Raw genomic sequence first — 27081 nt, 5'->3', positions numbered from 1 at the left:
TTGACTCCAAGAAGTGCCGCTCCTGGCCAAGAGATTATCCGACACATAACCATTTGTGCTAAGCTAAGCCAATCTAACCAGCTGCTGGTTGTAGCCTTATATTAAACAGAATGACAGACGACAGCAGGATTGATTTTCTCATCTTACTTCACAATTTCCAAAATGTCAGGCCATTGCTTTCAGTATTTTTTATTATCTTTATTGACAGACTCAAGGTCCAGATATAAAAGACACACACAATAGTATATTATATTGAAGTGTTGTGTGAACATATTAAAGTAATCATCTTGGAGATTTTCATTCAAATAAATTGGTTGGCCCACTTATGAAAAGCCTCATGTCTGCTGTATTTATAACCGGGTGTCTGTGGCAACATTCCCAGAAAAATATCACAAACAGTACACAGTCATTAATAATCCATTCTCACACACACCTAAACATACATACTGGTACACGCACACACACATAACATCCATACTGTGGTAACCCTTTCATCTCGCCAGCTGCAGGGCTCATGAAACAAGCTAATATAAATAAATTCACCAGCCTGGTTTCAAGCCTTAAGTCAGCCAACAAACACACTATAATCACTGCTTATCGCCATGGGTGCCCGCAAAGAGAAGGAAACACAGATCTTCGAGACTGGAAATTTAAATTAGATCATGTTTATTATTTTTTTTGCATAACGATTTAAACTATACAGTGCAGCAACAACATCATCTTTCTACTGTGAAAACAGCCTTATGCTGCATTTTCTGATTGTGTATGTATGTGTTTGGCAGGTCCAGAAAGAGGTCCACATGCAGTGGCTGAGGTGGCAGGAGGGGAGCTATGGTGTGGTGTCACCTGCTGCAAAATGCAGCCAGATGGACACACCCTTCTAGTGGTGGCCCTCACTCTTCTCTTATAGGTCTTCAGCTAATAAGACATTCACCAAGAATTGCTTCTGTGCAGGTCACTGGCTCCAGCGGGTGTTGGCCACATGATCCTGAAATCATTTGACATTTTACACACATTTTAAGACAGAGCCTGTGAATCTCATATGCATTTCCCATAAGACACTGTGGTAACAAATTTATAAAGATCAGCTCCGAGATGTCCTCGTAGCCTCACTGGTCAAATTAAAGAATTGCAAACTTTGCAGAGCTGAGATTTAGCCTAATGATAGAAGAATAATCAATTACCAAGTAAATAGTTTCACCAGATAACCCACAAACTGACAAACTGTCTTGCTCAGTGTTTAATGCAATCACTGATGCTGTAGCAAAACCTGCTGAACATTTGATATCCAGACTTTTTCCTATGGAGCCGACCCACAAATGATTCATCACTCAGCTGAGTAGTTGAAATGGGTTATCATTAGGGACACGCCAATGCAATACTGATGTCTGATATCTGTCCAATACTGATTCAAATAGCTGGATTAGGTATCATGACAATGGGGCCCGTTTTATTAAGTTCAGTTCCATGTGTATCTCGGATTACATGTGCACATACTACGTAATGTCTCAGCAGTGCTGGTAGACCCCATAGCAGAGGGAGCTGACAACAAACACGTCAGCTGTAAGGGTGTGTTTCCTGCTTGCTATGTCACCAAGTTACGGTTACTGGTGTACGATCTATTATTTTAATAATAAATTCACAAAATTTAAACCTATGTATTTATTTGTTACATTTTGATTTATAGATTTAGGAACACAATGTTTAAGTCAAGCCTGATGTTGCCTTACATATGAAATATATACTGTAAGAATGATCCCAGTCACTTCAACACAGTGAGGCATACAGCTCATTAATAAAACACTGGTAGCAGTATCTGGACTGAAAACATTGGATTGGTGCATCCCTGGTTATGTTTTATGACTTTCATATTATTCAGTGCTATAATAACATTGTATTACACAATATATTACTCATATTATCTCAGACTGTGGGAGGCATTCTTTGATTTTTATGAGTTGTTCAGCACACGGAGATTTTCCCTAAGTGTGTGTATGCTTTGTTGTGGTCTTTGTATTTATTTAAAAAAGAAATTTGGTGTAATATTATTTATTTATTTATTGTCAGTAAGGATCAAGGTCAAAATCAAATACCTCACTTGCAGCTTAATGAATGAATATCTCAAAGTGTACTCGTGATCAGCTGAGGCATCAGCTACTACAGTCTGTTTGAGTGAAAACCTGGACACCCTTGAACTTTGATGGCACAACGTTGAGAGCCACTTCACTGTGTACTTGTACTTGCGTGTTGTGTGTTGTCATGTCATGTGGTCGCTTCCACCAATATGAAAGAAAACCTCCACTGCCATCTGCAAGTCAGCAAAGGACTAAAAAACACAAACAGAAATAATTCTTAATTATTTGATATCAATATATATGATGCTTACTTATTGTACAGTGTTTTGACATGCATGGTTAAAAAGGACTGATAAAACTACAACTCCCATAATCACCAAATTTGCATTAGATCTCTTTTTGTTAGAAATTTAGACTGTTGGTGTAATTTTTGTGTTGTAAACTGATGTAAATATTTCCATCAAGATAAAAGATCATGCAAAATATTGAATCACTGCCCAGTTCTGCACCGTCCACAGTCCCCTTGTTACAATATATATTTTTTTTTGTAAATGAAACATTTGCCTTAAACTAAATGTTTAAACTAGTCTCTATTGTTTCACAGTCACTTCTATCTGTTGTTGCATTAGATGTTGCTGCTTTCCTTGTGCCTCTGTGGTGTTTTAATGCCTTGGTCTTGCAAGTTAAAGCATAAAAATGTTTACTGTGGCTCTCTGCAACCTCTCTCACAGAATAAAGATATCAGCTGGCAGCTACAAAGTGTTAAATCATCAATCATGATAAAAGCTACGACCGTCAAAGTCATTGTGGCTGCACGTAGCTCATACACAGTAGATGCAATCTGAATACAATGTGTGCTGATATTAGAACACTATAAAATTATTTTAATATTTTTTTCCCCAATTAAGCTGTCATTCATAAAAACAATATGAAAGTATTTTGTAAAATTTCACTTTAGCTTCATAAGATAAGCTTAATAAATTTTATTCTTAAAGACGATGGCATAATATTTGTCTCCTTTTTTTAAACACATTTTTTTTGCCATATTGAAGTATTTATGTGTTTATTTGACATTTAATGATGATATTAGTTGTATAGACTATATGTTATATTCCTAGATGTTGTTATAAAGTTTATTTAGGCGGCTGTGTGCATGATCCTAGGATAGAGAGGAGAAACATTAAAAACCATTAGAAGATTTCTGATGGTTTCTAATGGGAGGGGAACAAATAAAAACCATCATAACCCATTAAATACTTAACATTATAGTCTGTATTGACTTCTGTATACAAACGATTACAGACATTTAAAAAGTCACAGCTACAGGCACAAAAATAAACTACTGTTCTAGCATGCCTATAATAAACAGACACTTCTTTACACTTGGTTTGCTGCTAAAAACAGATTATGATACTAAAATGCAGCTCAAAGTAGGGGAAAAAATCAGATTAATCCCTTTAAATTCCTTTTGCAGATTATTCCAAGTGGTTGCTGGAGCAGAACACATGAAGGCTGTCTTCCTCTGTCCTTAAACTAGGGACACACCGAATATACAATATGTGATCTGAGATCATCATTGAAAAATAAACTCCTACAGCAGTGATGGGCGAAGTGTTCAGAGCTTTACGTGAGTAATAGTTGTACTACAGTGTAAAAATATTCAGTTACAAAGTTAAAGTCCTGCATTCAAAATCTTACTTACTTAAGTATTAGCTTTAAAATGGACTGATATCAGACAGAACTGTCAACTCTATTCCCATCATTTCATCTTCAGCTTGAACTTGAACTCAGTGGAGTGGGCAGATTCAAAGGTCTGGACCCAGGCGAGCTTCTTGTGCCTCTGTGGTGTTCTAATCTCTTGTTCTTGTTAAAGTTAAGGCATAAAAATGTCTACTCAGCTTCATTGTGGCTCTCTGCAACCTCTTTCACAAAATAAAGATATCAGCTGGCGGCTACAAAACATTCAATCAGTGAAAAAGCTATGAACATCAAAGTCATCACTTAATCTTTAGACTCAGTAGAGTGGGCGGATTCAAAGGTGTGGTCCCAGGCAAGCTTTTGAATATTAATAAAGTAACAAAATTAAAAGTACTTATTATGCAAAATGACCCATTTCAGAAGCATAAATTGAATTATAATTATTGATACATGCATGTTTCATCACTTTCATGTTGCAGCTGTTAAAGGTGGAGGTAATTTAAATTGCTCAATACGCTGGGTGGCTTAACCTAGGTATATTATAATACATTATAATCTAATCAGCTGTTGTTATCTCTCCTAGTTATAAAATCAAACTTTGCCACGATCTCTCTCAGCCATCATATCCAGAGTCCGTCTTATCTTCACCGCCTCTGCCACCACCAGCGTCTAGACCCCAAGGAGTCCCCATTTGACTACGGATTCATCCCCCACCTTAAAGCATACCATCTCTAGGGGCCAAAGAGTTTCTCATGTTTTCAGCTAATAGATATTCTTTTCACTATAAAAAATGAGTCTCTCCTGACTGAAATGTAGTGGAGTAGAAGTAGTAGCAACATAAAATGGAAATGCTGATGTACAACTGCCTCAAAATTGTACTACTTCCCACCACTGTCACACAGATGCTTCATAGATAAAGCTATGACTCAGTGTTGTATACATGAACACATATACAATGTATAGAGTATTCAATTATGAAGCCCACTGTGAAAATACCCTCTTCTGAATTCACTCTAAACTTCCTGAAGTAAAGTTCCACCCAAACATGCTGTCACAAAAAAACCCAGATGTTTGCACCATCAGCCTTGATGTTATAAGCAGTCTCTTCACCTAATGAACTCGCTCTTGGAGTCTCTTTGACCTCCCATGTTCCCTGGCTGACCGAGCCTCCTGACTCCTGACTGCTTTATGACCTTGATGTCAGGGTTCACAGCAGGGCCACATCACGGAGCAGCCTGCCTGACTGCCTGCTGACTCTCTTTAGCGGTGCTTTGGGATTTGAGGAATGGGAAGTGCAGAGTCCCTGGACAGGATGTAGAGTCACTGCTGTAAGTTATAGCGCTCAGCCCCCCAGACTGACACAGAGCTGGCTGGCGGCTGCACGAGTCCGCATCTGGAGAAGATAAGAGGAGCATTTTGAACATCTGGACGCTGTCGCCGTCTATTTCCTGGTGACACGAGCCCGTTCATACGCGCGAGTAGATCTAACCCGGTAAGTCGGCTTAGTTTGTTTCACTTTTACTAAGCTTGTGTGTCGCTTCTTACTCTATAAGATAGTCCCGCGGAAGCATTTATGATTTTCTTTTTTTTTTTTTAATTGTGGTAGATGTTTTCCATAAGCACCGCTGCTTTTTACATTTTGAAATTGACTGTATCTAAAGCATGAAGCTGTGCTGCAGCTGCTGAATCTTTTGTTCTGCGCAGACAGCCCAGGGGGGAGATGTGAACTTAATAACAGGGTGCTCTTACCCCTGTGTTGTTCTGCCTGCCCAGACATGCACTGTATAGCTGCTGGGACTGCTGCACACAATTCATACCACACTCATTCACCTTTATTGTCTCATGCTCTAAAGTTCCACCCAAAGTTCAGGTCATTTTCTGCATTATTAAACACTCTGAGCTGTTTGTCTTTGGCCTGCTGTCTCCTCCTCTCCTCACAGATCCAGGTGATGACTCACCTCAGGACTCTCCTCTCAGCCCTGCTGCTGGTTTTGTCTGTGTCCGAGCCTCTGAACAGCCCTGAGGAAAATGAAGTCCTGAAACACACAGAGGAGGAGCTGGCCAAGAGCCAGGCCAGTGACCAAGAAAATCCTCCACACTTGGAGATGAAAGTGTTTTGTTTTCCATGTTGGAAATGTCCTTGTTGGATGATGTGCATGGATTAAACAGTTGGTTTCTCCTGTTTTAGAGTGAGGTGACCGAAAATGCCATTGGAAATCTCAGTGAAACTACACAGACCCATGCACCTACCACAGGTGAGGATTTTGGCTGATGCTGAGTTCTGTTTTGCCCTTCACTTTCTCCTAATGTTACCCTTTTTGTGTCTTTTTTTTACAGCAGCAGCTCCTTTGACTACCACAGGTGAGGATACTGGCTGTTGCATTGTTCTCTTCTGCCCTTCTCTTTCTCCTAAAATTACCTTCTCTGTCTTTTTTTTTTTTTAACAGCAGCAGCTCTCTTGACTACTACAGGTAAGGATTTTGGTTTCTTGCTGCACTCTCTTTTGCCCTTCAGTTTCTCCCAAAATTACCTTTATTGTCTTTTTTTTTTTTACAGCAGCAGCTCCTTTGACTACCACAGGTGAGGATACTGGCTGTTGCTTTGGTCTCTTTAGCCCTTCAGATTTCTCCTAAAATTACCCCTTTTGTCTCTTTTACAGCAGCAGCTCCCTCGACTACCACAGGTGAGGATACTGGCTGTTGCATTGTTCTCTTTTGCCCTTCAGTTTCTCTCAAAATTACCCTCTTTGTCTCTTTTACAGCAGCAGCTCCCTTGACCACCACAGTCTCCCCGAGCCCCAGTCTTCCTCCCCAGTGTCCAGGAAACCAGGTGTTGCTGGAGAACAGCACAGGCTGTGGCTGTCCATCTGGACTGGTAAAGGATGGTGACAACTGTGCCTGCCCTGTGGGCTTCAGTCTGGAGGGGGCTGCAGGGTGTAAAGGTGAGGAGGGACAGAAGCAGCGACAGTACCAGGTGTTTAACTGACGGTGCCGTGTGTTACACTGGAACATCAATAAATCAGTACTGAGTTCAGTTTGGGAAATAAGTGTAATTAAACAAATGATGCAGTTGGTGATAAGAATGGTGGGCAGTGTCTACTCTGCATTTTTAAACTATTTACAGCTAGTTTTTTGCAGGAATTCAGCAATAACACACAGCCAAACAAAACACAACATCATGTAAATATTCTGAACTGTATAGTACATTTTGTGGAAAAGACCCACTCGATGTCCACTGGACGTGTTATAAACATGGGCAGACTATGAGATAATGGGCCCCATCACCTCTTCTACACAGGAGCAAAATACAAAGACTTTGTGGTGATTTTGCTGCTTTTCTGTAGTTGCTTCATTTCTCTTTGAGATAACTTTTTGTCTCTGAGGTAATTGTGTATTTTTTGGTTGTTTTGTGTCTCTTTGTAGTAATTTTGTTTCTCTGTCTAGTTGTTTTGTGTCTCTTTCTGATTGTTTGGCATCTCTTTGTAGTTGTTTTGTGTCTCTTTGAGGTGATTTTATTGCTTTTTGGGGTAATTTAGTGTCTCTTTGTGGCAATTTTGTGTCTCTGTCTAGTTGTTTTGCATTTCTTTTTAGTAGTTTTGTGTCTCTTTGAGGTAATTTTGTGTCTCTGCATAGTTGTTTTGTGTTTCTGCATAGTTTTATATTTCTTTGTAGTTGTTTTGTGTCTCTTTGTGATTGCTTTGTGTCTCTTTATAGTTGTTTTGTGTCTCTTTGTAGTTGTCTTGTGTCTCTTTATAGTTGTTTTGTGTCCCTTTGAGGTTGTTTTGTGTCTCTTTGTGGTATTTTTTTGTCTCTTCATAGTTGTTTTGTGTCTCTTTCTAGTTGTTTTGTGTCTCTTCATAGTTGTTTTGTGTCTCTTTGAGGTAATTTGGTGTCTCTTTGTGGTATTTTTTTTGTCTCTTTCTAGTTGTTTTGCGTCTCTTTATAGTTGTTTTGTGTCTCTTTGTGATTGTTTTGTGTCTCTTTGTAGTTGTCTTGTGTCTCTTTATAGTTATTTTGTGTCTCTTTGTGATTGCTTTGTGTCTCTTCTAGTTGTTTTGTGTCTCTTTGAGGTTGTTTTGTGTCTCTTTGTGGTATTTTTTTGTCTCTTCATAGTTGTTTTGTGTCTCTTTCTAGTTGTTTTGTGTCTCTTTGAGGTAATTTGGTGTCTCTTTGTGGTATTTTTTTGTCTCTTTCTAGTTGTTTTGTGTCTCTTTGAGGTTGTTTTGTGTCTTTTTGTGATTGCTTTGTGTCTCTTTGTAGTTGTCTTGTGTCTCTTAATAGTTGTTTTGTGTCTCTTTGTGATTGCTTTGTGTCTCTTTGTAGTTGTCTTGTGTCTCTTAATAGTTGTTTTGTGTCTCTTTGTAGTTGTTTTGTGTCTCTTTGAAATAACGTTTTGTCTCTATGAGGTAATTATGTAGTTTTTGGTTGATTTGTGTCTTGCAATTTGTTTCTTGAAGGCAATTTTGCGTCATTTTTGTGGTCATTTTGTCTGTGGTTGTTCTGCCCTTTCTGTCGTTAGTTTATGTCTTGTTCCTATCTTGCTGTGGTGTTTTTTGTGTCTCTTTGTATTGGTTTGTGGCCCTTCAGAGTCTATTTGTGTCCTTTGTTGTCATTGTAAATATTCCAGGCTGGTATGTGTTACTTTGAGTGACATTTTGTGAAGGCCAGGGGCCCGGACACTTAAGGCACCTGGGCCTGTGCCTGGTAGGCCCACTCAATAATTCATTCATGGTTGTAGGACATTAAGAAATATCAGTTTTGAGAAGAAAAACATTTGTGATTTGTTTCTTACATCCCAAGGGCTCCAATTATGTAAATAATATCCAAACTTTGAGTCTTCTGAGTCTCAATATTTAAATAAGTGACACAGGAGATTTCCATAATGTGAGGGTGAGTAACAGGACTAGTCTTTAGAAAAAGGCGACCACCCGTCTCAGCTATTATCTGCTGTCTTTACAACAATTACACATTTGATATTTTAATGCTATTTGAAATTATATCCATCAGTATACCACATGTAGCACCTGTTATATGATAAGCTGCATACAGTGATGTCAGTTAGATGCAATGTATTATCTTCTCTTTACCCAACAGATGTTGATGAGTGTGATGGAAAGGGGCCAGGACCATGTGGTCTCCATGCCAGCTGCACTAATACCCCCGGCTCTTACTCCTGTAGCTGTCTCCGTGGTTACCTGATGGGTGCTGGAGGGTGCCAGGGTTCGTCAGTTATGTGTGTGAGAGAGAGAGGCGGAGGGAATGTGCTCTGTGTGTGTGTGTGTGTGTGTGTGTGTGTGTGTGTGTGTGTGTGTGAGACCATGTTGGAAGGAGAGATGATTATGTGTACCATTCTAGCCCTGTGTAGTATGGTCGTAATGCATGTGTGTCATATGGGTGTTACAGACGTAGACGAGTGTGCTCTGGCTGCGGTGACGGGTCTGCAGGCCTGCCAGGGTGACGCTGAATGCAGAAACACCCCTGGCTCCTTCAGCTGCTCGTGCTCTGCAGGATATGTAATGGCTCTAAATGGACAAAGCTGTGTAGGTGAGGCTCATGTTAACATCTGGTGTGCATGACTTTGGAATGTAGATGTACAATAAAAGATCAGAAGCATTTTATCTAGCATGTAGAGCGAGTGTGCTGAGGTAGTAAAGGTAAAATGTTTCCCCAAGGACTCTGAGAGGATGTTTGGGTGTTGTCACACCTGTATAATCCAAGTGAAAGCTCCTTATTATAGTTCTCGGTTTCTCCTCTCTGTAGACGTGGATGAGTGCAGCTTCGAGGAGCAGTGTCGCCGTGAGCTTGGCAACGTGTGTGTGAACACTCCCGGCAGCTTCGTGTGCCAGTGCCGGCCAGGCTTTAGAGCAGAGGCCCCTGCCTGTGTTGGTAAGTCTGCTGTTAAGGTTCACTACAGCTGGATGAGACTGATGACCAGATTTGTTCTGGTGTTGTGAGTTTCTCATATTTCACTTGAGTTGCCCCAGACTTAATAACTTCTGCTGACAGGAAGGAAGGCTTTGCAGGAATAGAGAGCTTAATCTGCTGCTTTGCTGCTTGCCTGCGTTGTCACTTTTTGTTCTTGTTTCCTGTCTCTGCTCTTTCACCTTTGCATTAATGACTAATTTCCTCCCTTGTCCTCTGGAATCTTCCCAATACTTTGTCCTCACATCTCCCTTGTGTTATCTGTGATTCTGCTGCACTTCTGGTCCCAGGTCCTGTGTGTCCAAACTACACCGTGTGTCAAGGTATGATGTGCTTTCTGTGTTTAACACATGCTGCTTGCTTTATGAGAGGTTAAAATGTCAAAGGAACAATGAAATCATGACCAAAGTTTGGAGTGTTTGGAAAAGGTCAGTCCCTGTTACCCATATTTTACTACGATTTCCATGATTATTATTTTTAACTGCTATGTAAAAGTATTTAATGTGGAGTTGGACAACTGAGCCAACGGTCCGCCATCAATCAGTGTTAATGGGCATCTGTTGCCGTAGTTTTTGCGGTGTGTCTTGTACTCTTGGTACTACTTGGCCCTTGTTGGCCCTTGTCGGCCGTTTTTGGCTGATTCAGCATATTGAATCTATCTCAGAGATGGCAGAATCCGTTGGTAAGTGAAATCACTCCGTCTGGCAGTTCATCTCAGCGCACAAAAGGAGAACTGGAAGTGAGGGAAGCAAACAAACAGCTAAAGTCAAGAAGAAGTTAAATCAATGCAAACTACCCTTAACTGGCACCTTGAATCTGTGCTGTCGATAATTGATACAGACAACTTCCCCCTGCCGCTAGAGTTATTTCCGCTCACATGGGCACAGAATGTACATGCTAGTCGGCTGTTGGCTTTAGTCTTTGCAGTGGGTTCAAGTGCAACTTTTTGGCAGAGACATAGGCAACATGAAGCGACGCAACAGTCTGCTTTCGTCAGGTTCGAAGTTTGATTTGGTGTGTCTGAGCCTTTATATTCTACAGCAGCTCCTCATAGTGTCTCAGGGACAAGATTTTAATGAGTTGTGCTTAATAAAGACTTGATTAGGGTTTGGTGACATGTAAATGATTCAGTGACTTAAATTAGAGGGGTGCATTCACAGACAGCGGTTGCTTTTTAATCAGCAATAAAATGTTTTGTTGCAAATGATGTCAGAGCAACAAGTGAATGGAAAGATGTATGTACTGTGTGTTTGTAAAATTCTCTTTCTCTGTCCCAGATGTGGATGAATGTACAGAGAGTCCTGCGGTGTGTGATGGTCGAGGTGTGTGTGAGAACACGCTTGGGAGCTACAAGTGTGTTTGTCAACCGGGTTACCGGGGAAACGGCACACACTGCGAAGGTAAGCAATTAGCGCCGACGTCCCTCCACGGAAAAATCTGTTTCCTGTAGACGAGTCAGCTTCCTTGTGTGCATGTGTTTTAATGCTCGCTGTTATGCCTTCCATTAAAATGATTCCCAGTGGCAGAATAATGATTATTGAATGGAAATGAACTGAGTTTTGGACCTGGCTGTTAAAATAAATCTGTGTTTGGTCTCTTCCAGATGAGAATGAGTGTGCATCAGGTGGTCACGGGTGTGACACCAACGCTCGTTGTGGCAACATCATTGGCTCCTATTTCTGCCAGTGCTACCAGGGCTTCAACGGAGATGGACACTCTTGTTTTGGTGGGTAAGCAGTGTGTGTGTTTCCCACATCAGTAGTGCTCAGTATCACTAAGGGTCTGCCAGTGATGCTTGTGTGATGCAAATGATTACGTGCATGTGCCAGCAGCACTTGGGCACACAGCAGTGACCAGACACCAGTCCTTCAGGGTTGTCCTTGTTTACAGACATTGATGAGTGTGCTCTAAACAACGGCCACTGTCAACACAACTGCTCCAACGAACCGGGACGGTACAGCTGCCAGTGTGCCTCAGGCTACCAGCTGGACCAGAATGGACTCAACTGCACAGGTAAAACACAGCTCAGGAGCAGGGTGTTGATCCAGTCACAACAACTTAGCGTGATGAAGGGAATAGAAATATGCACATTAGCTTCTTGCCATGAGTCAGACGAGAAGATCTGTACCACCCTTGTGAAACACTGAACAAAAATATATACACACTTTTGGTTTAGCTCCCATTTTTCATGAGCTGAAATAAAATATCTAATAGTTTTTTTCTTCACACAAAAAGCTTAGTTCTGTTTTTGTTCACAAATTTGTTTACATTTGTAATAGTGAGCACTTTGTCCCCCTGACATGATGCTGATTAAACAGCATCATGTCAGGGGGACAAAGTGCTCACTGACATGATGCTGATTAAACAGCATCATGTCAGGGGGACAAAGTGCTCACTGACATGATGCTGATTAAACAGCGTGATTAGGCAACACCAGAGATGGCTTATGGTAGGGAAATGAACATCCAGTTCACAGCCAACAGCTCTAACAAACAGTGCTGCAGTCAGTATGTCAACTGCACGCTTCTCCAAAACTTGCGACATCTGTGGCATTGTGTTGTGTGATAAAACTGCACGTTTTAGTGTGGTCTTTTATTGTGACCATCCCAAAGCTCACCTGTGTAGTAATCATGCTGTTTAATCAGCATCTTGATATGCCACACCTGTCAGATGGATTGTGGATTATGGATTATGTTGGCAAAATTTGTGAACAAAGAGACAGCTGAGCCCTTTTTGTGCATAGGAAAAGAAGCTTATTGGATCCTTTATAAAACTTTTGAGTTTATATTTTTGTTCAGTGTATGAAGCTAGAACCAGGAGACAAAAGCCCCCATACTTCCAGTATGGTACCTTTGGAACCAGAAGTTCCTATACCCTAGGTACCAGGGGGTCAGAGAGCATGTCCCAGCTTTAATTTAACAGACATGGAGGCAAGGAGGAAGCTCAAGGCATATTTTAATCTATTTATCATATTGTTAACGTACATAATTTATGTTTAAACTGTGTAAACATGAGATATCAAAATATCTCAATATAATATATGAAATATCATACAAAGGTTTCACAGCTTTTACACAGAATGTTTTCAAAATGAACAGAACGGATGGAGGATCCAAGTGTTACTGGAAAATTAAATGTGGAAAATAGGGAAATGCTGTTCTGATTTGTTTTTCTGATCATCTTTTAATGCATCCTGTGGATTATGCAATATTCATCTCAGGAGGTTTTGAACATTGTTTTTTTGGAGGTCCTTCAGAAGTTAAGGATATTTTGAGTTGTGATGGCAAATACAACACAAAATATGTATGCAGATGGTTTTAAAGCATCGCTTTATTCATTGATATTAGTTAAGCATCCATGAAAAATAAATAAATTTGTGTTCTTTGTTTAAAAAAGGTCTGTTAAGACCAATTATTTTCAATAATTTTTACTATTAGGTGGTTATTTACATTCAGATTCTCCATCCATTGGAATGTACAGCAGAAATAACACGATAAAGTATATTAATCAGAAAAGAGTTGCTTATGGTTATGAGTTCATTTAGAGAAGAAATCCACCATTGTATTATTATTATTTTTTGCATTTGGAACATAATTGGAACGGGTTAGGTTAGCAGAAAGACTGGAATTGGGGGGAAACAGTGAGTCTAGCAGAGGAAGGAGAAGCAGTGTGATTCTACACAACTGGGCTGCGTGAGGGAACAGGAGTTTGAAATATTACTACAAAGCAGAGACATTGCAACCAATTATAATTACGTTTGAACCCTCTGAAAAAAATTACATTTTGCATTCAAAATGAGCTGTAATCCCCATGTTGCACCAAGGTAGGATGGTGTCCCATCATCACAGGGGCCATCTTTCTCCAGTACATCATCCTCAAACGCCAATTCCAGTTTTAGTTCCATTGATCTAAACAAGCCGCCTCTAATTATAGCGTTCTCTGTTGCAAACCCCACTCACCTGGCCCTCCAAGCTTGTTGATACAAGTGCTAAAATGAATTGCAAATATGTGACTAAAGTCTGAACGAGCTGTGTTGTGTCATTAGAGAAGAGTTAACAAAATGTCTCCGATCCCTCCAGATGTGGATGAGTGTTTGGCACTGAATGGGACCTGCGAACACATTTGCGTCAACACTCAGGGGTCTTTCCAGTGCTCCTGCAGGCCGGGCTACCAGCTGCACATTGATGGACACACCTGTGTGGGTCAGTCACTCACCGACACACTTTCGCTCCTCACTGCTGTTTACCTACTCATTTAAACAGGCTGCAGCAGAGACAAAAACAGCCATGAATATGTTATCTCACTTTCTGTGTGTGCATCTTTTCTGCCCAGATATAAGTGAATGTCCTAAGGGCGCATTTTTGAAGGATTAGTGAGATGTGAAAGCCAGTTGCAGTTAGTAATCTGTTGCACAGCACAGCAATGGTCTTTTAAAAAAAGTTGTTTACCGTGTGTCTCTGTGTGTATCTGTATGTGTGTGTGTGTGTGTGTGTGTGTGTGTGTGTGCGTTTTTCTCTGTGTGTGTGTCTGTATGTGCTCAGACATTGATGAATGTAAACTCCAAAGAGGCGGCTGCTCTCACACCTGCACCAACACTCCAGGAGGACACACTTGCCACTGCCCTCCGCCTCTGCTGCTAGACACAGACAACCTCACCTGCAGCAGTACGTTTCTCATCACAGTGTTTACTAAATTACTAATTTCACTGTCTTGATTTGATCCATTTAGTCTGATGACATTTTGAAAGTCTAGAAAAGCCACACAATTAATTCAGTTTTATTCTCACTCGAGTTAGCATAGAGCGAAATCAGAGATTGGCTGCTCGGCTCACGGAAGTCTAAATTGTGCTTGCTCTATGGGCCTGATGATGCAGAAGATCTGGGAAATTATACACCCAGGGAGTTGAACTTTTTTGGCTTCATGTGCCACTGAGCAACTTTCATAGGAATTAACGAGGCCCCAGCTCAAACACTTTATCTGGTTCTCTTTATGCATCCACAGTGAGTACAGCACAGACAGTATGAGGAAAACAGTGTTTTGGAACATTAAAGCATGTAAACATGTTCTAGTAGGAACCCAAAATACATGTATGAACCTGAAAATGAGCACAGTATTGTACGTAGGTTCCCTTTAATTTTTTGTTTTTTATGATCTCACTGTAGCCCTGATATCACAGTTTAAAAAAAATGGCCCGCAGACAACAATTATATGGCAGAATATATATTCTATTCTTGTACAATAGTACCTGGGTATGCATTCTATTGTGGTCTCTCTAATTATCAGATAAATTTAGGATTAAAATTGTAAAATTAAAATAGTTTTAACTAATTATTTATAGGGCTGTCATTTTTTGAACATGTCCAATAATTTGACAGTTTAGTTGCCCAATATGAGGGCTGCAACTAATGATTACTTTCAATATCAATTAATCCATCTAATAAATCTCAAATCCAAAAGTCCAAAACAATAAAGATATTCAGTTTGCTGGATTATAAGATGCAGAAGTGCTGGGCATTTTTGTTTGAAAAATTTATTATTCTATCAATTAATAAATCAATCTTTTCAGCTCTGCCCAAAACATTGTTATGATCTGTAAATTTTAAGTCTTCACATATTTTTTTTTTTTTTTTTGTTACCTGAACAGATGTCACATCCTGCAAGCTGAGAAATGGTGGTTGCGACCACATATGTACTGTGAGGGCGGAGGGCCAGGTCCGTTGTAGCTGTCGAGCAGGCTGGAAGCTGGGTGAGGACCAGAGGAGCTGTGTGGGTGAGACTTGATTTTCTGTTCTCGCTGCCACCTTTGCTGATGAGTTCACACTGTGGGCTCTGATTGTGCATATTTAGTCCTGGAAATTAAGCTATTTATTTATACATTACACTGTATTTTAAAGGGATGGTTTAAATGGCTGCAGTTAACTTTTCATTCATTTTGCACTTGCCAGGCTGGATAGCATTCATTAAAAGAAATCACATCAGATGGGTTAAAAGGAAGTGCAGACATTTTAAAGATTTATTTGATGACTTTGAATGTTTCTGCTGTGCCCAGATCCTCTCAAATGATAAGTTTAAAGGGAAATACACAGGCTGTCTCATAGATTGTTTGGCTGTTTTGAAATGTTAGTCTGTTTAATTGTCCCACTGTCTTTTGTCATAAGATGTGAACGAGTGCAGGGACTTCACAAAGGGAGGCTGTGAGCAGCTCTGTGTGAACCATCCTGGTAGCTTTAACTGCACCTGCAAAGAGGGGTATGAAGTACGCACTGATGACCTCACCAAGTGCCAGCGTGAGTCAGACATCAAATATCTAATATGTCGCTCAGGATGAGCAGACAAGTAGAAGCAAAAGGAACTGCTCTAATCTTGTTTTTTTAAAAGGTAGTAAATTATGCTTAATGACTTATTTGCCTTTCCAGCTGTGTGTGACCCTCCCTGTCAGAACTATGGAGTGTGTGTGGCCCCAAACAGCTGTGACTGTCCTCCAGGTTACCCTGGACTAGGCTGCTCAGGTACAAACTTTGACTGACGTACATTGATAGCATATATGTGACTGTACTATGTCAGTGTCACAGTTTTTTGCTGGTGCTGCATGAAATGGATGTTGATTGTGTATTTCAGCCATGTGCTCCCCACCCTGTGCTCATGGAGGTACATGCATGCGCTGGAACAAGTGTCTGTGTCCTCCTGGTTGGACCGGAGCAGGCTGCCACACAGGTATACCAGATGTTCAGATATAATGTTTCACTTTTCAGTATTAAAATGTCTAAAAACAACAAGACAAATGTTTGCTATTTTTTGAGTTGTGCATTTACGTTATCCAAAATGTTTCCAGCAATATTCAAACCCAAAGAAATCTGTAATTTGAATCAAGGACACAGTCTGTGTTACCCTGGGTATGGGGCAATGAATACTTGCCCCACTTCTGTACAAGCAAACACTGTAAAAACACTGCCATTGCATTAAAAAAACACTATTGCATAAGCAGTTATAACATTGTCACTTTCTGTCTCTGTCTCAGCGGTGTGTGAGCTGCCATGTGGTAACGGTGGTCGCTGTGTGGGGCCCGATACCTGCCAGTGTCCGTCTGGCTACACTGGCCCTCAGTGCCTCTTGCGTGAGTACCAAAACCACCACCACATCTGGCATGAGTTATACCTGGCATGCAGGTACCTCTGGGGGGTAGCTAGTCATTTTTACGTCCCTGCCTCCCATGCTTGTTAGCAGCACTGCCTGATAAAATATGTATCTCTAAAAATGTATAAAATATGTACAGTACAGGCCAAAAGTTTGGACACACCTTCTCATTCAATGCGTTTTCTTTATTTTCATGACTATTTACATTGTAGATTCTCACTGAAGGCATCAGAACTATGAATGAACACATGTGGAGTTATGTACTTAACAAAAACAGGTGAAATAACTGAAAACATGTTTTATATTCTAGTTTCTTCAAAATAGCCACCCTTTGCTCTGATTACTGCTTTGCACACTCTTGGCATTCTCTTGATGAGCTTCAAGAGGTAGTCACCTGAAATGGTTTTCCAACAGTCTTGAAGGAGTTCCCAGAGGTGTTTAGCACTTGTTGGCCCCTTTGCCTTCACTCTGCGGTCCAGCTCACCCCAAACCATCTGGATTGGGTTCAGGTCCGGTGACTGTGGAGGCCAGGTCATCTGCCGCAGCACTCCATCACTCTCCTTCTTGGTCAAATAGCCCTTACACAGCCTGGAGGTGTGTTTGGGGTCATTGTCCTGTTGAAAAATAAATGATCGTCCAACTAAACGCAAACCGGATGGGATGGCATGTCGCTGCAGGATGCTGTGGTAGCCATGCTGGTTCAGTGTGCCTTCAATTTTGAATAAATCCCCAACAGTGTCACCAGCAAAACACCCCCACACCATCACACCTCCTCCTCCATGCTTCACAGCGGGAACCAGGCATGTGGAATCCATCCGTTCACCTTTTCTGCGTCTCACAAAGACACGGCGGTTGGAACCAAAGATCTCAAATTTGGACTCATCAGACCAAAGCACAGATTTCCACTGGTCTAATGTCCATTCCTTGTGTTTCTTGGCCCAAACAAATCTCTTCTGCTTGTTGCCTCTCCTTAGCAGTGGTTTCCTAGCAGCTATTTGACCATGAAGGCCTGATTCGCGCAGTCTCCTCTTAACAGTTGTTCTAGAGATGGGTCTGCTGCTAGAACTCTGTGTGGCATTCATCTGGTCTCTGATCTGAGCTGCTGTTAACTTGCGATTTCTGAGGCTGGTGACTCGGATGAACTTATCCTCAGAAGCAGAGGTGACTCTTGGTCTTCCTTTCCTGGGTCGGTCCTCATGTGTGCCAGTTTCGTTGTAGCGCTTGATGGTTTTTGCGACTCCACTTGGGGACACATTTAAAGTTTTTGCAATTTTCCGGACTGACTGACCTTCATTTCTTAAAGAAATGATGGCCACTCGTTTTTCTTTAGTTAGCTGATTGGTTCTTGCCATAATATGAATTTTAACAGTTGTCCAATAGGGCTGTCGGCTGTGTATTAACCTGACTTCTGCACAACACAACTGATAGTCCCAACCCCATTGATAAAGCAAGAAATTCCACTAATTAACCCTGATAAGGCACACCTGTGAAGTGGAAACCATTTCAGGTGACTACCTCTTGAAGCTCATCGAGAGAATGCCAAGAGTGTGCAAAGCAGTAATCAGAGCAAAGGGTGGCTATTTTGAAGAAACTAGAATATAAAACATGTTTTCAGTTATTTCACCTTTTTTTGTTAAGTACATAACTCCACATGTGTTCATTCATAGTTTTGATGCCTTCAGTGAGAATCTACAATGTAAATAGTCATGAAAATAAAGAAAACGCATTGAATGAGAAGGTGTGTCCAAACTTTTGGCCTGTACTGTATATCTAAAAATTGTCTTAAAAGTTTTTATAATTGCCTTTATGTTTATACCACCAAGTGTCATATCATAGACCTACCTCTGTGTGTGTGTGTGTGTGTGTGTGTGTTCTGTAGCCCTGTGCACTCCCGCCTGCCAAAACGGGGGAAGATGTGTGGATGTCAACAAATGTATATGCAGCGGTGGATGGCAAGGAGCTCGTTGCCATATAGGTGAGATAACACCAACCTGAGTTGGGTCAATTTCCGGTTTGTCGTCCTGGTCCGGTGTACCAGCTTAAATTGGTTTGATTTTATGCAAATTGGCTGAGCCCGCATTTGTCATCATGACAGGTTCTGGCAAATTAGAAAGTATACCCTTCCTCAGCACTCTGTGCTGACGGTGTCACATCCCTAAATATAACTTGTATTGCATTAGTAATATGCAGTATGACAATGTGTGTAACATTATGTTTATAAATGGACTAACAGAGACACGAGTGTCTGACAGGCTGTGAAACGACCATGGCAACATGAAGGAGATCAAATTTCAGTACAGGTGGACATGAGGTAGAGCAGTTCATGTCATTATAATGGCAAAGGAATGGCTGATTCATGAAGTTCAAATGAGGAATTACTTATACAGTGCCTGGAAAAATGCATCTGTGCAGCAGTGATGACTTGTGTCTGTCTCAACCTTCCATCAGCAGAGCGATCACAGTAACAATGACAACACTTTTACAGTCAGCAGCTCATTTCATGTCCACTGGGTGTCCACACCTTGCCGGGTCACAAATGGGTGTGTGTGTGACAACCAATCACATCTGTTAAAAGAATGCGTCATACCTAACAACAGGGTCAACCCCACCTCCTCCTCACTCACTTTGAGAACTTTCCTAAATCACTCCTATGCTAGGACTAAGTTAGGAGCTCTCCGAAGAGAAATGGGCTTTTGATGAGCTTGTCCTGGGCTCTGGATAAGGTGACTGGAGGTGAATGGGTTGGAGGAGGGCATGACAATTCTGCCTAAAATGACAGCTGACAGGAGAGGACAGATTAAAGGGTTGGCAGCAGCAACATGAATGGCTGAAGACTGTGACTGTGACAAAGTTTGATGGCTAACTAGGACAGGGAACGTCCATAGTCAGCTGATTGGTGGAAGCGGTGGGAGTGGGATAGAGAGAGAACTGTGAATGGATCTAGCATAAAAAAGTCTTCCTCACTGAACTTATGCTGAGCTTCATAACATAAATGTAGGAACACAGCAAGTAGTCCATGCACTCAAAAGAAAATAAAACTGTGTTTCAGTAAAAACCTATAAAGCAGTATTACTATCAATAACATATCATTGTCAGAGTAAAAGTCAAGAGAAATGGCCCTGCTTGTGCTAATTTATGCAAAACTGAAAACATAAATGAATAAGAGTATATGAATTCTGATGGCTTTGACTTTGATGAGGTGCAGAATTTGCTCTCAGCTTCCAGCACTGTTTACATAGTGAGTTGAACTTGCTTCATCAGGCTGCAGGTGTAACCTCCCCAGAGGAAGCATTACAGTAACTGCTGATCTCCCATCAGCTGTTGAGCGCTTTAAACAAAATGGGATCTGGGTGGTTCCCAGCTGTGGATGCAGCAGAGTTGTCCCGGTTTCTGGCTTCATCTTGTCTTTGCTGGTTTCTGTAGATTTTTTTTGGCGATGATAACAACAGTGACACTTGCATGAACCTGAGTACTTGTGTATTTTTTTTTTGTTTTTTGTTTATTGTTGTCTTGTTTCAGTCGCTGTATTTTTCTGTGTTAATCATGATTGTCTGCTGTCTGTAAGCCAAATTCCCCCTTGAGGAGATAAAAGCTTTTCTCTACTCTACTTGAGTTCAGAACATCAAATTGTGAGCTAAAAATGGCTTCATGGACCCGAAATGGAATGAAAAATACAAAATGTACCTGGCCAACCTGGGCCTTGGGACCCAAACAAAGAGTACCAACAAACACCACAGGGGAAAACAACATTGAGGAAGAAATAATATCTGTGTTACACAGTTTTTTGTCCTGATTTTGTACCCCACCCCCCAAGTCTTTAAGTCTAAGTCATACAAGAGCAAATGTATAGGGAACAGTTTTAACAATCAATTAATGATTGAAATGATTTTTTTTAAATGCTGCCACTCAAATGTGAAGATTTCCTGCTTTTTCTTATATGACAGTGAACTCAATATCTTTGGTTTATAATTGCGGTCTTGACAAAACAAGTCATCTTTGGATTTGAACTGTTTTCTGACATTGTGATCGAGGGACATCTGAGCGGCAGCAGGATCAAGTATTGTCTTCCTGACCAAGCTTCAGTAAACAGTACACATGGCTTTATTTTCAGCAGTCACAAGCCAGTAAGGGTGGGAGCTACTGCTGAAGGCTCTGCAGTTCTTTGGGCAGCCAGTCAGTGGAGCTGTGCGCGGATTTGAGAGCGAATGTTTGTTGAGCTTTTAAAAGTTTGCTGGATTATGCCTCTGAAGTAAGGGTTCAACACCCTAGTTTTTCTAATCGTTCGATTGAAATTAATTTTTAACGGGTTCTGGGATAGAGAAAAGAGAATTCCTTTCCTTGTCAGGGTCATGCTACGTTAAAAACAAACACAGTTCAGATCAGGTTAGAAATCTCGGGGTAATAATGGACTCAGACTTGAACTTTAACAGCCACATTAAATCAATAACATCAGCAGCTTTTTACCATCTAAAAAACATTGCCAAAATCAAAGGTATAGTGTCTAAACCTGACTTGGAGAGACTTATCCATGCATTTGTCTCTGGTAGGTTAGACTACTGTAACGGCCTGCTCACTGGCCTCTCCAAACGGGCCGTAAGACAGCTGCAGTACATCCAGAATGCTGCTGCTCGGGTCCTGACCAGAACCAGGAAGTACGAGCACATTAGTCCTGTGCTCAGGTCTCTACACTGGCTTCCTGTGGCTCAGAGAATAGACTTTAAAGCAGCTCTGCTTGTGTACAAGTCTCTCCACGGCCTAGCACCAAAGTACATCTCTGACATGTTAGTGCCATATGAACCATCTCAGACTCTGAGGACCTCAGGGACCGGCCTCCTGCTGGTGCCCAGAGTCAGGACTAAACATGGGGAATCAGGATTCCAGTTTTATGCAGCTAAAATCTGGAACAGTCTTTCTGAAGATGTGAGACAGGCCTCTGCTCTGACAATGTTCAAATCTAGGCTCAAAACAGCTCTATTTCACTGTGCATATGACTGAAAGGATCTTATCTACACTCTTCTCTTTTAAAGTTCATTTTATAATGATTATTTATGTTTTTATTTTGTATTGTGATTTTAATGCATTTTCTTGTCCTGTAAAGCACTTTGAATTACTTTGTGTACGAATTGTGCTCTACAAATAAACTTGCCTTGCCTTGCCTTCGGTTCAGTCCAGCCTGTCTTGACCAATTTCTTTAGGTCACGGGATGTTTTAAAAAGGCAACTAGGTCACACTGGTGTTCCAACTCAAATAACACAACGTTTTTTCAACAACAACACCAAAAATAGATACCATAGATAACAATTTCCTCCATAATCTTTACTGTATGTTGGCTTGTTTTTTGTCTCTCTCAGAGCCGGTTCAGTGCCACAAACCTTGTAAGAACGGTGGCGTGTGTGTGGGCCTCAACAGGTGCCGCTGTGCCAAAGAATTTACTGGAGGCCTCTGTGAAACGGGTAAGTGTGTGTTTTTGTGTGTGTTTTTAAAAGACCTTTCATTGCCATCACTTTGCATTAAGACTCTTGCTGTGTGTCTGCAGCGGTGACCACCCCCTGTGTGCCGCCCTGCCAACACGGGGCCACCTGCAGTCCTCACAACACCTGTACCTGTCCAGAAGGCACTGCAGGCCTGCGCTGTGAGAGATTGTAAGTATGAACAACACTGACAACAAGAAAAGAGTTACAAATAGCATCTACATTCGTCTACTGGCCCATTACTGGTCTTTTTTTTTTCTTTTCTTTTTTTTTTACTTAAAGTTTTTTTCACTCAGGCACAGTTTATCAACAGAGTACAACCGGTCAAGGACCTGTTCTGTAATCAGCAACTTCAGTTGTACTCTATATGTGATTAGGCAACTGCAACAACATCAATACAGCTCTGGCACACCTTACAGGAGCTGAATGTTTGTGAACTGTGTGGTAAGATAAAGTTCAAATGGTCTCAATATTTGTGTTGCACTGCACTGTGTTAACCATAGCGGAACACATCTTATCTTCTTATCTTCTTAGCTTCTTATCTGAGAAAAGTTGTTGAAATACATGGGAGGATTTAGTGTTATCTAGCAGTGAGGATTGCAGAATGCAACCAGCTGAAACTTCTCACCTGATAATGTGTGCTCACCTTTCTTTTTTTGATTCAGTTCAATTCAGTTCAATTCAATAAGCCTTAAAGGAGCAATAAGCGAAATTCATCATTTCTAGATTGAAGGAATTAAAAAATTGCTATGTGAAGAACTAGAGGTATAATTTCATCTGGAGTATAGCATGACCTCACACACCCTCTGTGTTGATGTCCAGCCCATTGTTTACAAGCCGGTCCGGCTGCGCGTTCATGTACGTTCATGTGAATCCCTGTCTCACAGAGAAGAGTTGGAACGTTAGCATGGCAGCCGACTAGTGCTAATGCTAACGTCCCCACGCTTCTCGGCTCCGGCTCACTGAGCCTGGCGGAGAAGCATAGGGATGTTAGCACTAGTCGGCTGCCATGCTAACGTTCCAACTCTTCTCCTTTCCAACTCTTCTGAGACAGGCTCACGGTCTCACGGCAGTTGAGAGTCAAGCACAGCCAGTTAGCCTCCACTAGCTTCCCAGCTAACGTTAGCCCCGGCTCTCCATATGGATCTAACTGGAGCACCGAGCCCTGGTTTGTTATTCAGGTTAATATGGGAAGAAGCAGCGGGTATATCAGGCAGCTGAGTGAAGCGGAGCCTGTGGAAGAAACACCGGGACCGTCTGGATGTGATAGTCCGTGGAGATGGTGCGGTGCTCGGCGGCACAGACGAGGCGAGTAGGGTGGGGTGTTGGAGAGGCAGTGCACAACAGCAAACCTAGCGGTGAAAGGATTTCGCTTTTTGCCCCTTTAATTAGCAACAATATATTGATACAAATGCATAGACATAATTTAAAGGAGGAAAAAGTGTACTACTGTAAGTGAAGGAGTACATAAGAAGGCAGAGTGTGACCTGTGTTGAAATGAACTGTACATGTATGTTGTTGTGTTGGTTGTCTCATGCATTGACATCTTGTTGCATCTATGGCGCTGACACTATTTCAGGACGTGCCCCGTGGTCACCACAGTGGTCAGTATGGCACGAGCTGTAAGAAAGGCATTTAAGGAGAGTTACGTTGACCGCTGTGGACCCCTGGGAATTCAGCTCTGCACAAAATACAGGTAACCTTTTTTTAATTTTTTTTATTTTTTTATTACATCCTCTAGATCTGGACTTCATGAAGTTCTTGTTATTTGTATGGTTTTGTCACTTGTCACATTTACTTAAAGGGGACCTATTATGTATATTCATACTTGTATTTAGGGTTTCTACTAGAACATGTTTACACGCTTTAATGTTCAAAAAACTATATTTTTCCATATACTGTCCTTATACTGTGCTGGATCACCTATCTGAGAAGCTCCATTAGTACCTGTCTCTTTAAGGCCCCCTTTCCCAAAATGCCCAGCGTGTTCTGATTGGTCAGCGTTTCTGGGTCTTCTGTATCTTGGTGTCTCTGCACTGTCATTGCAGCCATGGAGGTAAAAAAAAAAGAGAAGTCATGGCGTCACTTCACTTCATATTATCGGGGTACAACTATGTCTGGCCTTCTCCTGCTGAAAGGCTCAATAGCTGGCACACTAGAACATGAGGGATGATTGATTTGTTTCACTGAGGTGCAGTTGGTCTTGGGTCAGAATATTTTCTATGAAATCTAAAGATATGGGTGAGAATTACAATTCTGTAATTACTGAAAAAAGTCACCAAAAAAGTCCATGATAAAGTGCACTCTAAATGCCATCCATTTGACATACCCAGAAGTTTTGTCAGGCTGAGCACAGACGAGGCAAAAAAGAGCTTGCCTGATCTGGCAACGTCCCTTTATCTCTAGCGCCATCTGCTGTAACCCTCCAACTTACACTGAGCATGTGTCACACCCAATAGCTCCCATGGAGTCAAACAGTGTGTCCCAGCCTCCTTTGAATAGCCTTGATTGCAGCCAGGAAGTGACTGTAAGAGTATGGGTCTGTTCGAAACCGCATACTTACCTACTACTCATACTAACTCTTTGAGTATGTAGTGTGTTTACACCGCGCAGCATGCGATTTTGAGTATGCGAGAAGTTCCCGGATGCATACTAGATTCACCAGAAATGTTGAGTATACATCATGAGCTTACTACTCACACTCAAATTACCCAAGATGCAATGTAACGTGACGTCATTGATTGTCACTTCCTTGCCACGAACAGGACAAAAGAAAAAAGAAGTTATTTATTTATTTATTTATATTTATTACTACTGTATATTATAACTTATGAAAATTTAGGAAATTCACAACGACTTTGTTGTTCAATGATGAACATTTTTCTCTCCAATTTTCAGGCTGTGAGGTATGTTATATTGCGTTGTATATTATGATTAGATTTATAGTTGATTAAAAAGGAAACTTACATCTGAGAACAATCCCAAGTCGATTGCGAGCATGATGTACCGAAGACGGTGGGCCGATCTTCGTCTCAGAGCTGACAAGACTCTCTGGTGAGGCATTTTGAACGGTCAAATTCCGTTAACGGGACAAGAACGGTCAAAACGGCGGTTTCAAGCTAGCTACATCAAGGGTAGGTTCGCCTCCCGTAAAAGCACAAATTTTATCGTTATGGTTTTCTGTATAAGAAAGGGCAACGGGTGTTTTATTTTGTGAAAATAACCGAAAGTGCATTGCTCACTACGGCTAGCTTGAGTAGCGTCGAAATCTCCGAAATCGTCCGAACAAAATTGTAAACAGCTGGTATTTGGTCAGATTTTCAACACGTTGTGGATCTAAACGGCTACTTTCTCGTCTAAAAATGTTTCAAATGTTGCTAAAGTTATATATTTACAGAGTTTAGAGCTTAAGCGAAATCAGCTTAAGGCCGGCTGATTTCGGCTCAGGCAGGAGCGAAATGCATTGTGGGTTATCATGTAGTATGCTACAGTGTAAACGGTCTGCATACTGTCTGTTGATTGAGTATGTAGTATGGCAGTATGTAGTATGTAGTATGCGGTTTCAAACACAGCATATGACTCTATGACAAATGTGAGGCCCACCGCAATGCCTTTTTTAAAAATTGAATGGAAACAGAGTATTCAGAATAATCTGAAGCCTGAGGTTTTTGCTCACAGGGATAACTTGACAAACATTCAACTCATTATTTGAAACTTACGCCACGTTTAATATGAGCATCCGACACTGTAACATCATATGAATGAAAATAAGGAAAAGCATAATAGGCCCACTTTTAACACGGTTTAATTTTAATAATAACAAATGCTTTGTGTGTGTTTTCAGGATAAATCAGGCCCGTGTGTACCTGCAGGCCTACAGGGTGGGCTACAAAATCCAGTGTCCAGAGAGGAAGGGCAGATGAGTGATGTATACATAAATGCTCCTCGTCATGAGGAAACGTCACCCGACAGACAACATTACGAGGCTGCACACGCAAACTGAAACATAACGAGCTGTAATCTGTAAAACGAAATGTTGTGCATGCTTCTCCGTTGAAATGAAATTGGGGCATGACTGCATCATAAAGGCTGTTTGTTTGATCTGTGACGTACGCTGAGAGTTTTTTAAATCTGTTTTATATAAAAAATAAAATCATATGTTTACATTTCATGAGAAATGTTCCTCAGTATATAACATGTGTGCAATGGTTTCATTGTTTGTCATGTTTGTAACTGGCAGCTGAAAGTTATTAAACGTTACCTTTTTTTTCTTTTACATAACTGTGTCAATATTGTGAACGTGTTTTACAGTCTGTAAAACCTCTGAATGAGGCGTCTCTAACAAAGCATCTGCAGTCATCTCACTGAGCATCACGCCATATCACTATCACCCACTTTTGTTGATTAGTTACAGTTTTAATTGACATACAACAGCAAAACTGCAGGGCGTGACTGTATATCATCTTCTTATTGCTGTGTAGCACTGACATCGGCCCTTTTACCAGGTACCAACTGGTCCATGACCTTGTTTTCACTCCTGTAAAATTTTAGTGTAGGTAAAAGGCCTCAATGTGACTGACTTTGATTCAGGAGCTTCAGATGTGGCTTAAAATGTTCTCCAGGGTTTTAGTGATTTCTTAACTCACAGCCAAATGACTGTTAAAGTGAAAAACAGTGTTATTAAAAACGGATAGACATTATTTATGTATATGTCAATATGATCTATCAGCCCAGCCCTCCAGGTATCTGTGACAATGCAGTAGGTCAGCTCTTTATTCTTAT

General features: G+C 41.1%; 2 protein-coding genes across 27 annotated transcripts in view; both read left to right on the top strand.

Moving 5' to 3' along the window:
- The window catches only part of ghrhrl (growth hormone releasing hormone receptor, like), a 34368-nt gene extending 31388 nt beyond the window's left edge, over positions 1–2980 (top strand). The window contains exon 13 of the mRNA XM_033621060.2: positions 783–2980. Coding sequence (XP_033476951.2) covers positions 783–884 — 102 coding nt within the window. The 3' untranslated portion in view covers positions 885–2980. The remainder of the gene's footprint in view (positions 1–782) is intronic.
- Positions 2981–5024: 2044 nt separating this feature from the next.
- On the top strand, positions 5025–26487 carry LOC117253453 (uncharacterized). 26 transcript variants are annotated; one of them, XM_078168721.1, is made up of 26 exons: positions 5025–5265; positions 5714–5845; positions 5962–6028; positions 6114–6134; positions 6224–6244; positions 6333–6353; positions 6433–6456; positions 6538–6714; positions 8867–8992; positions 9176–9316; positions 9533–9658; positions 10972–11094; positions 11298–11420; positions 11585–11707; positions 13774–13896; positions 14236–14358; positions 15339–15464; positions 15853–15981; positions 16111–16203; positions 16313–16408; positions 16713–16808; positions 18708–18803; positions 22180–22281; positions 22365–22470; positions 23879–23995; positions 26144–26487. In XM_078168721.1, the coding sequence occupies exons 2-26, from the start codon at positions 5723–5725 to the stop codon at positions 26220–26222; spliced, it is 2502 nt and encodes an 833-aa protein (XP_078024847.1). In that variant the 5' UTR covers positions 5025–5265; positions 5714–5722; the 3' UTR covers positions 26223–26487. The 26 variants fall into 26 exon arrangements, with proteins under 26 accessions (XP_078024847.1, XP_078024846.1, XP_078024834.1 ...); XM_078168720.1 differs by having other exon boundaries at positions 6535–6714; XM_078168708.1 differs by having other exon boundaries at positions 6330–6353; positions 6535–6714.
- Positions 26488–27081: the final 594 nt, after the last annotated feature.

Source organism: Epinephelus lanceolatus, chromosome 6 (assembly GCF_041903045.1).
Source record: "Epinephelus lanceolatus isolate andai-2023 chromosome 6, ASM4190304v1, whole genome shotgun sequence".
Taxonomy (NCBI): Eukaryota; Metazoa; Chordata; class Actinopteri; order Perciformes; family Serranidae; genus Epinephelus; species Epinephelus lanceolatus.
Note: the sequence above shows the minus strand (reverse complement) of the source record. Positions and strands in the feature narration are given on the sequence as shown.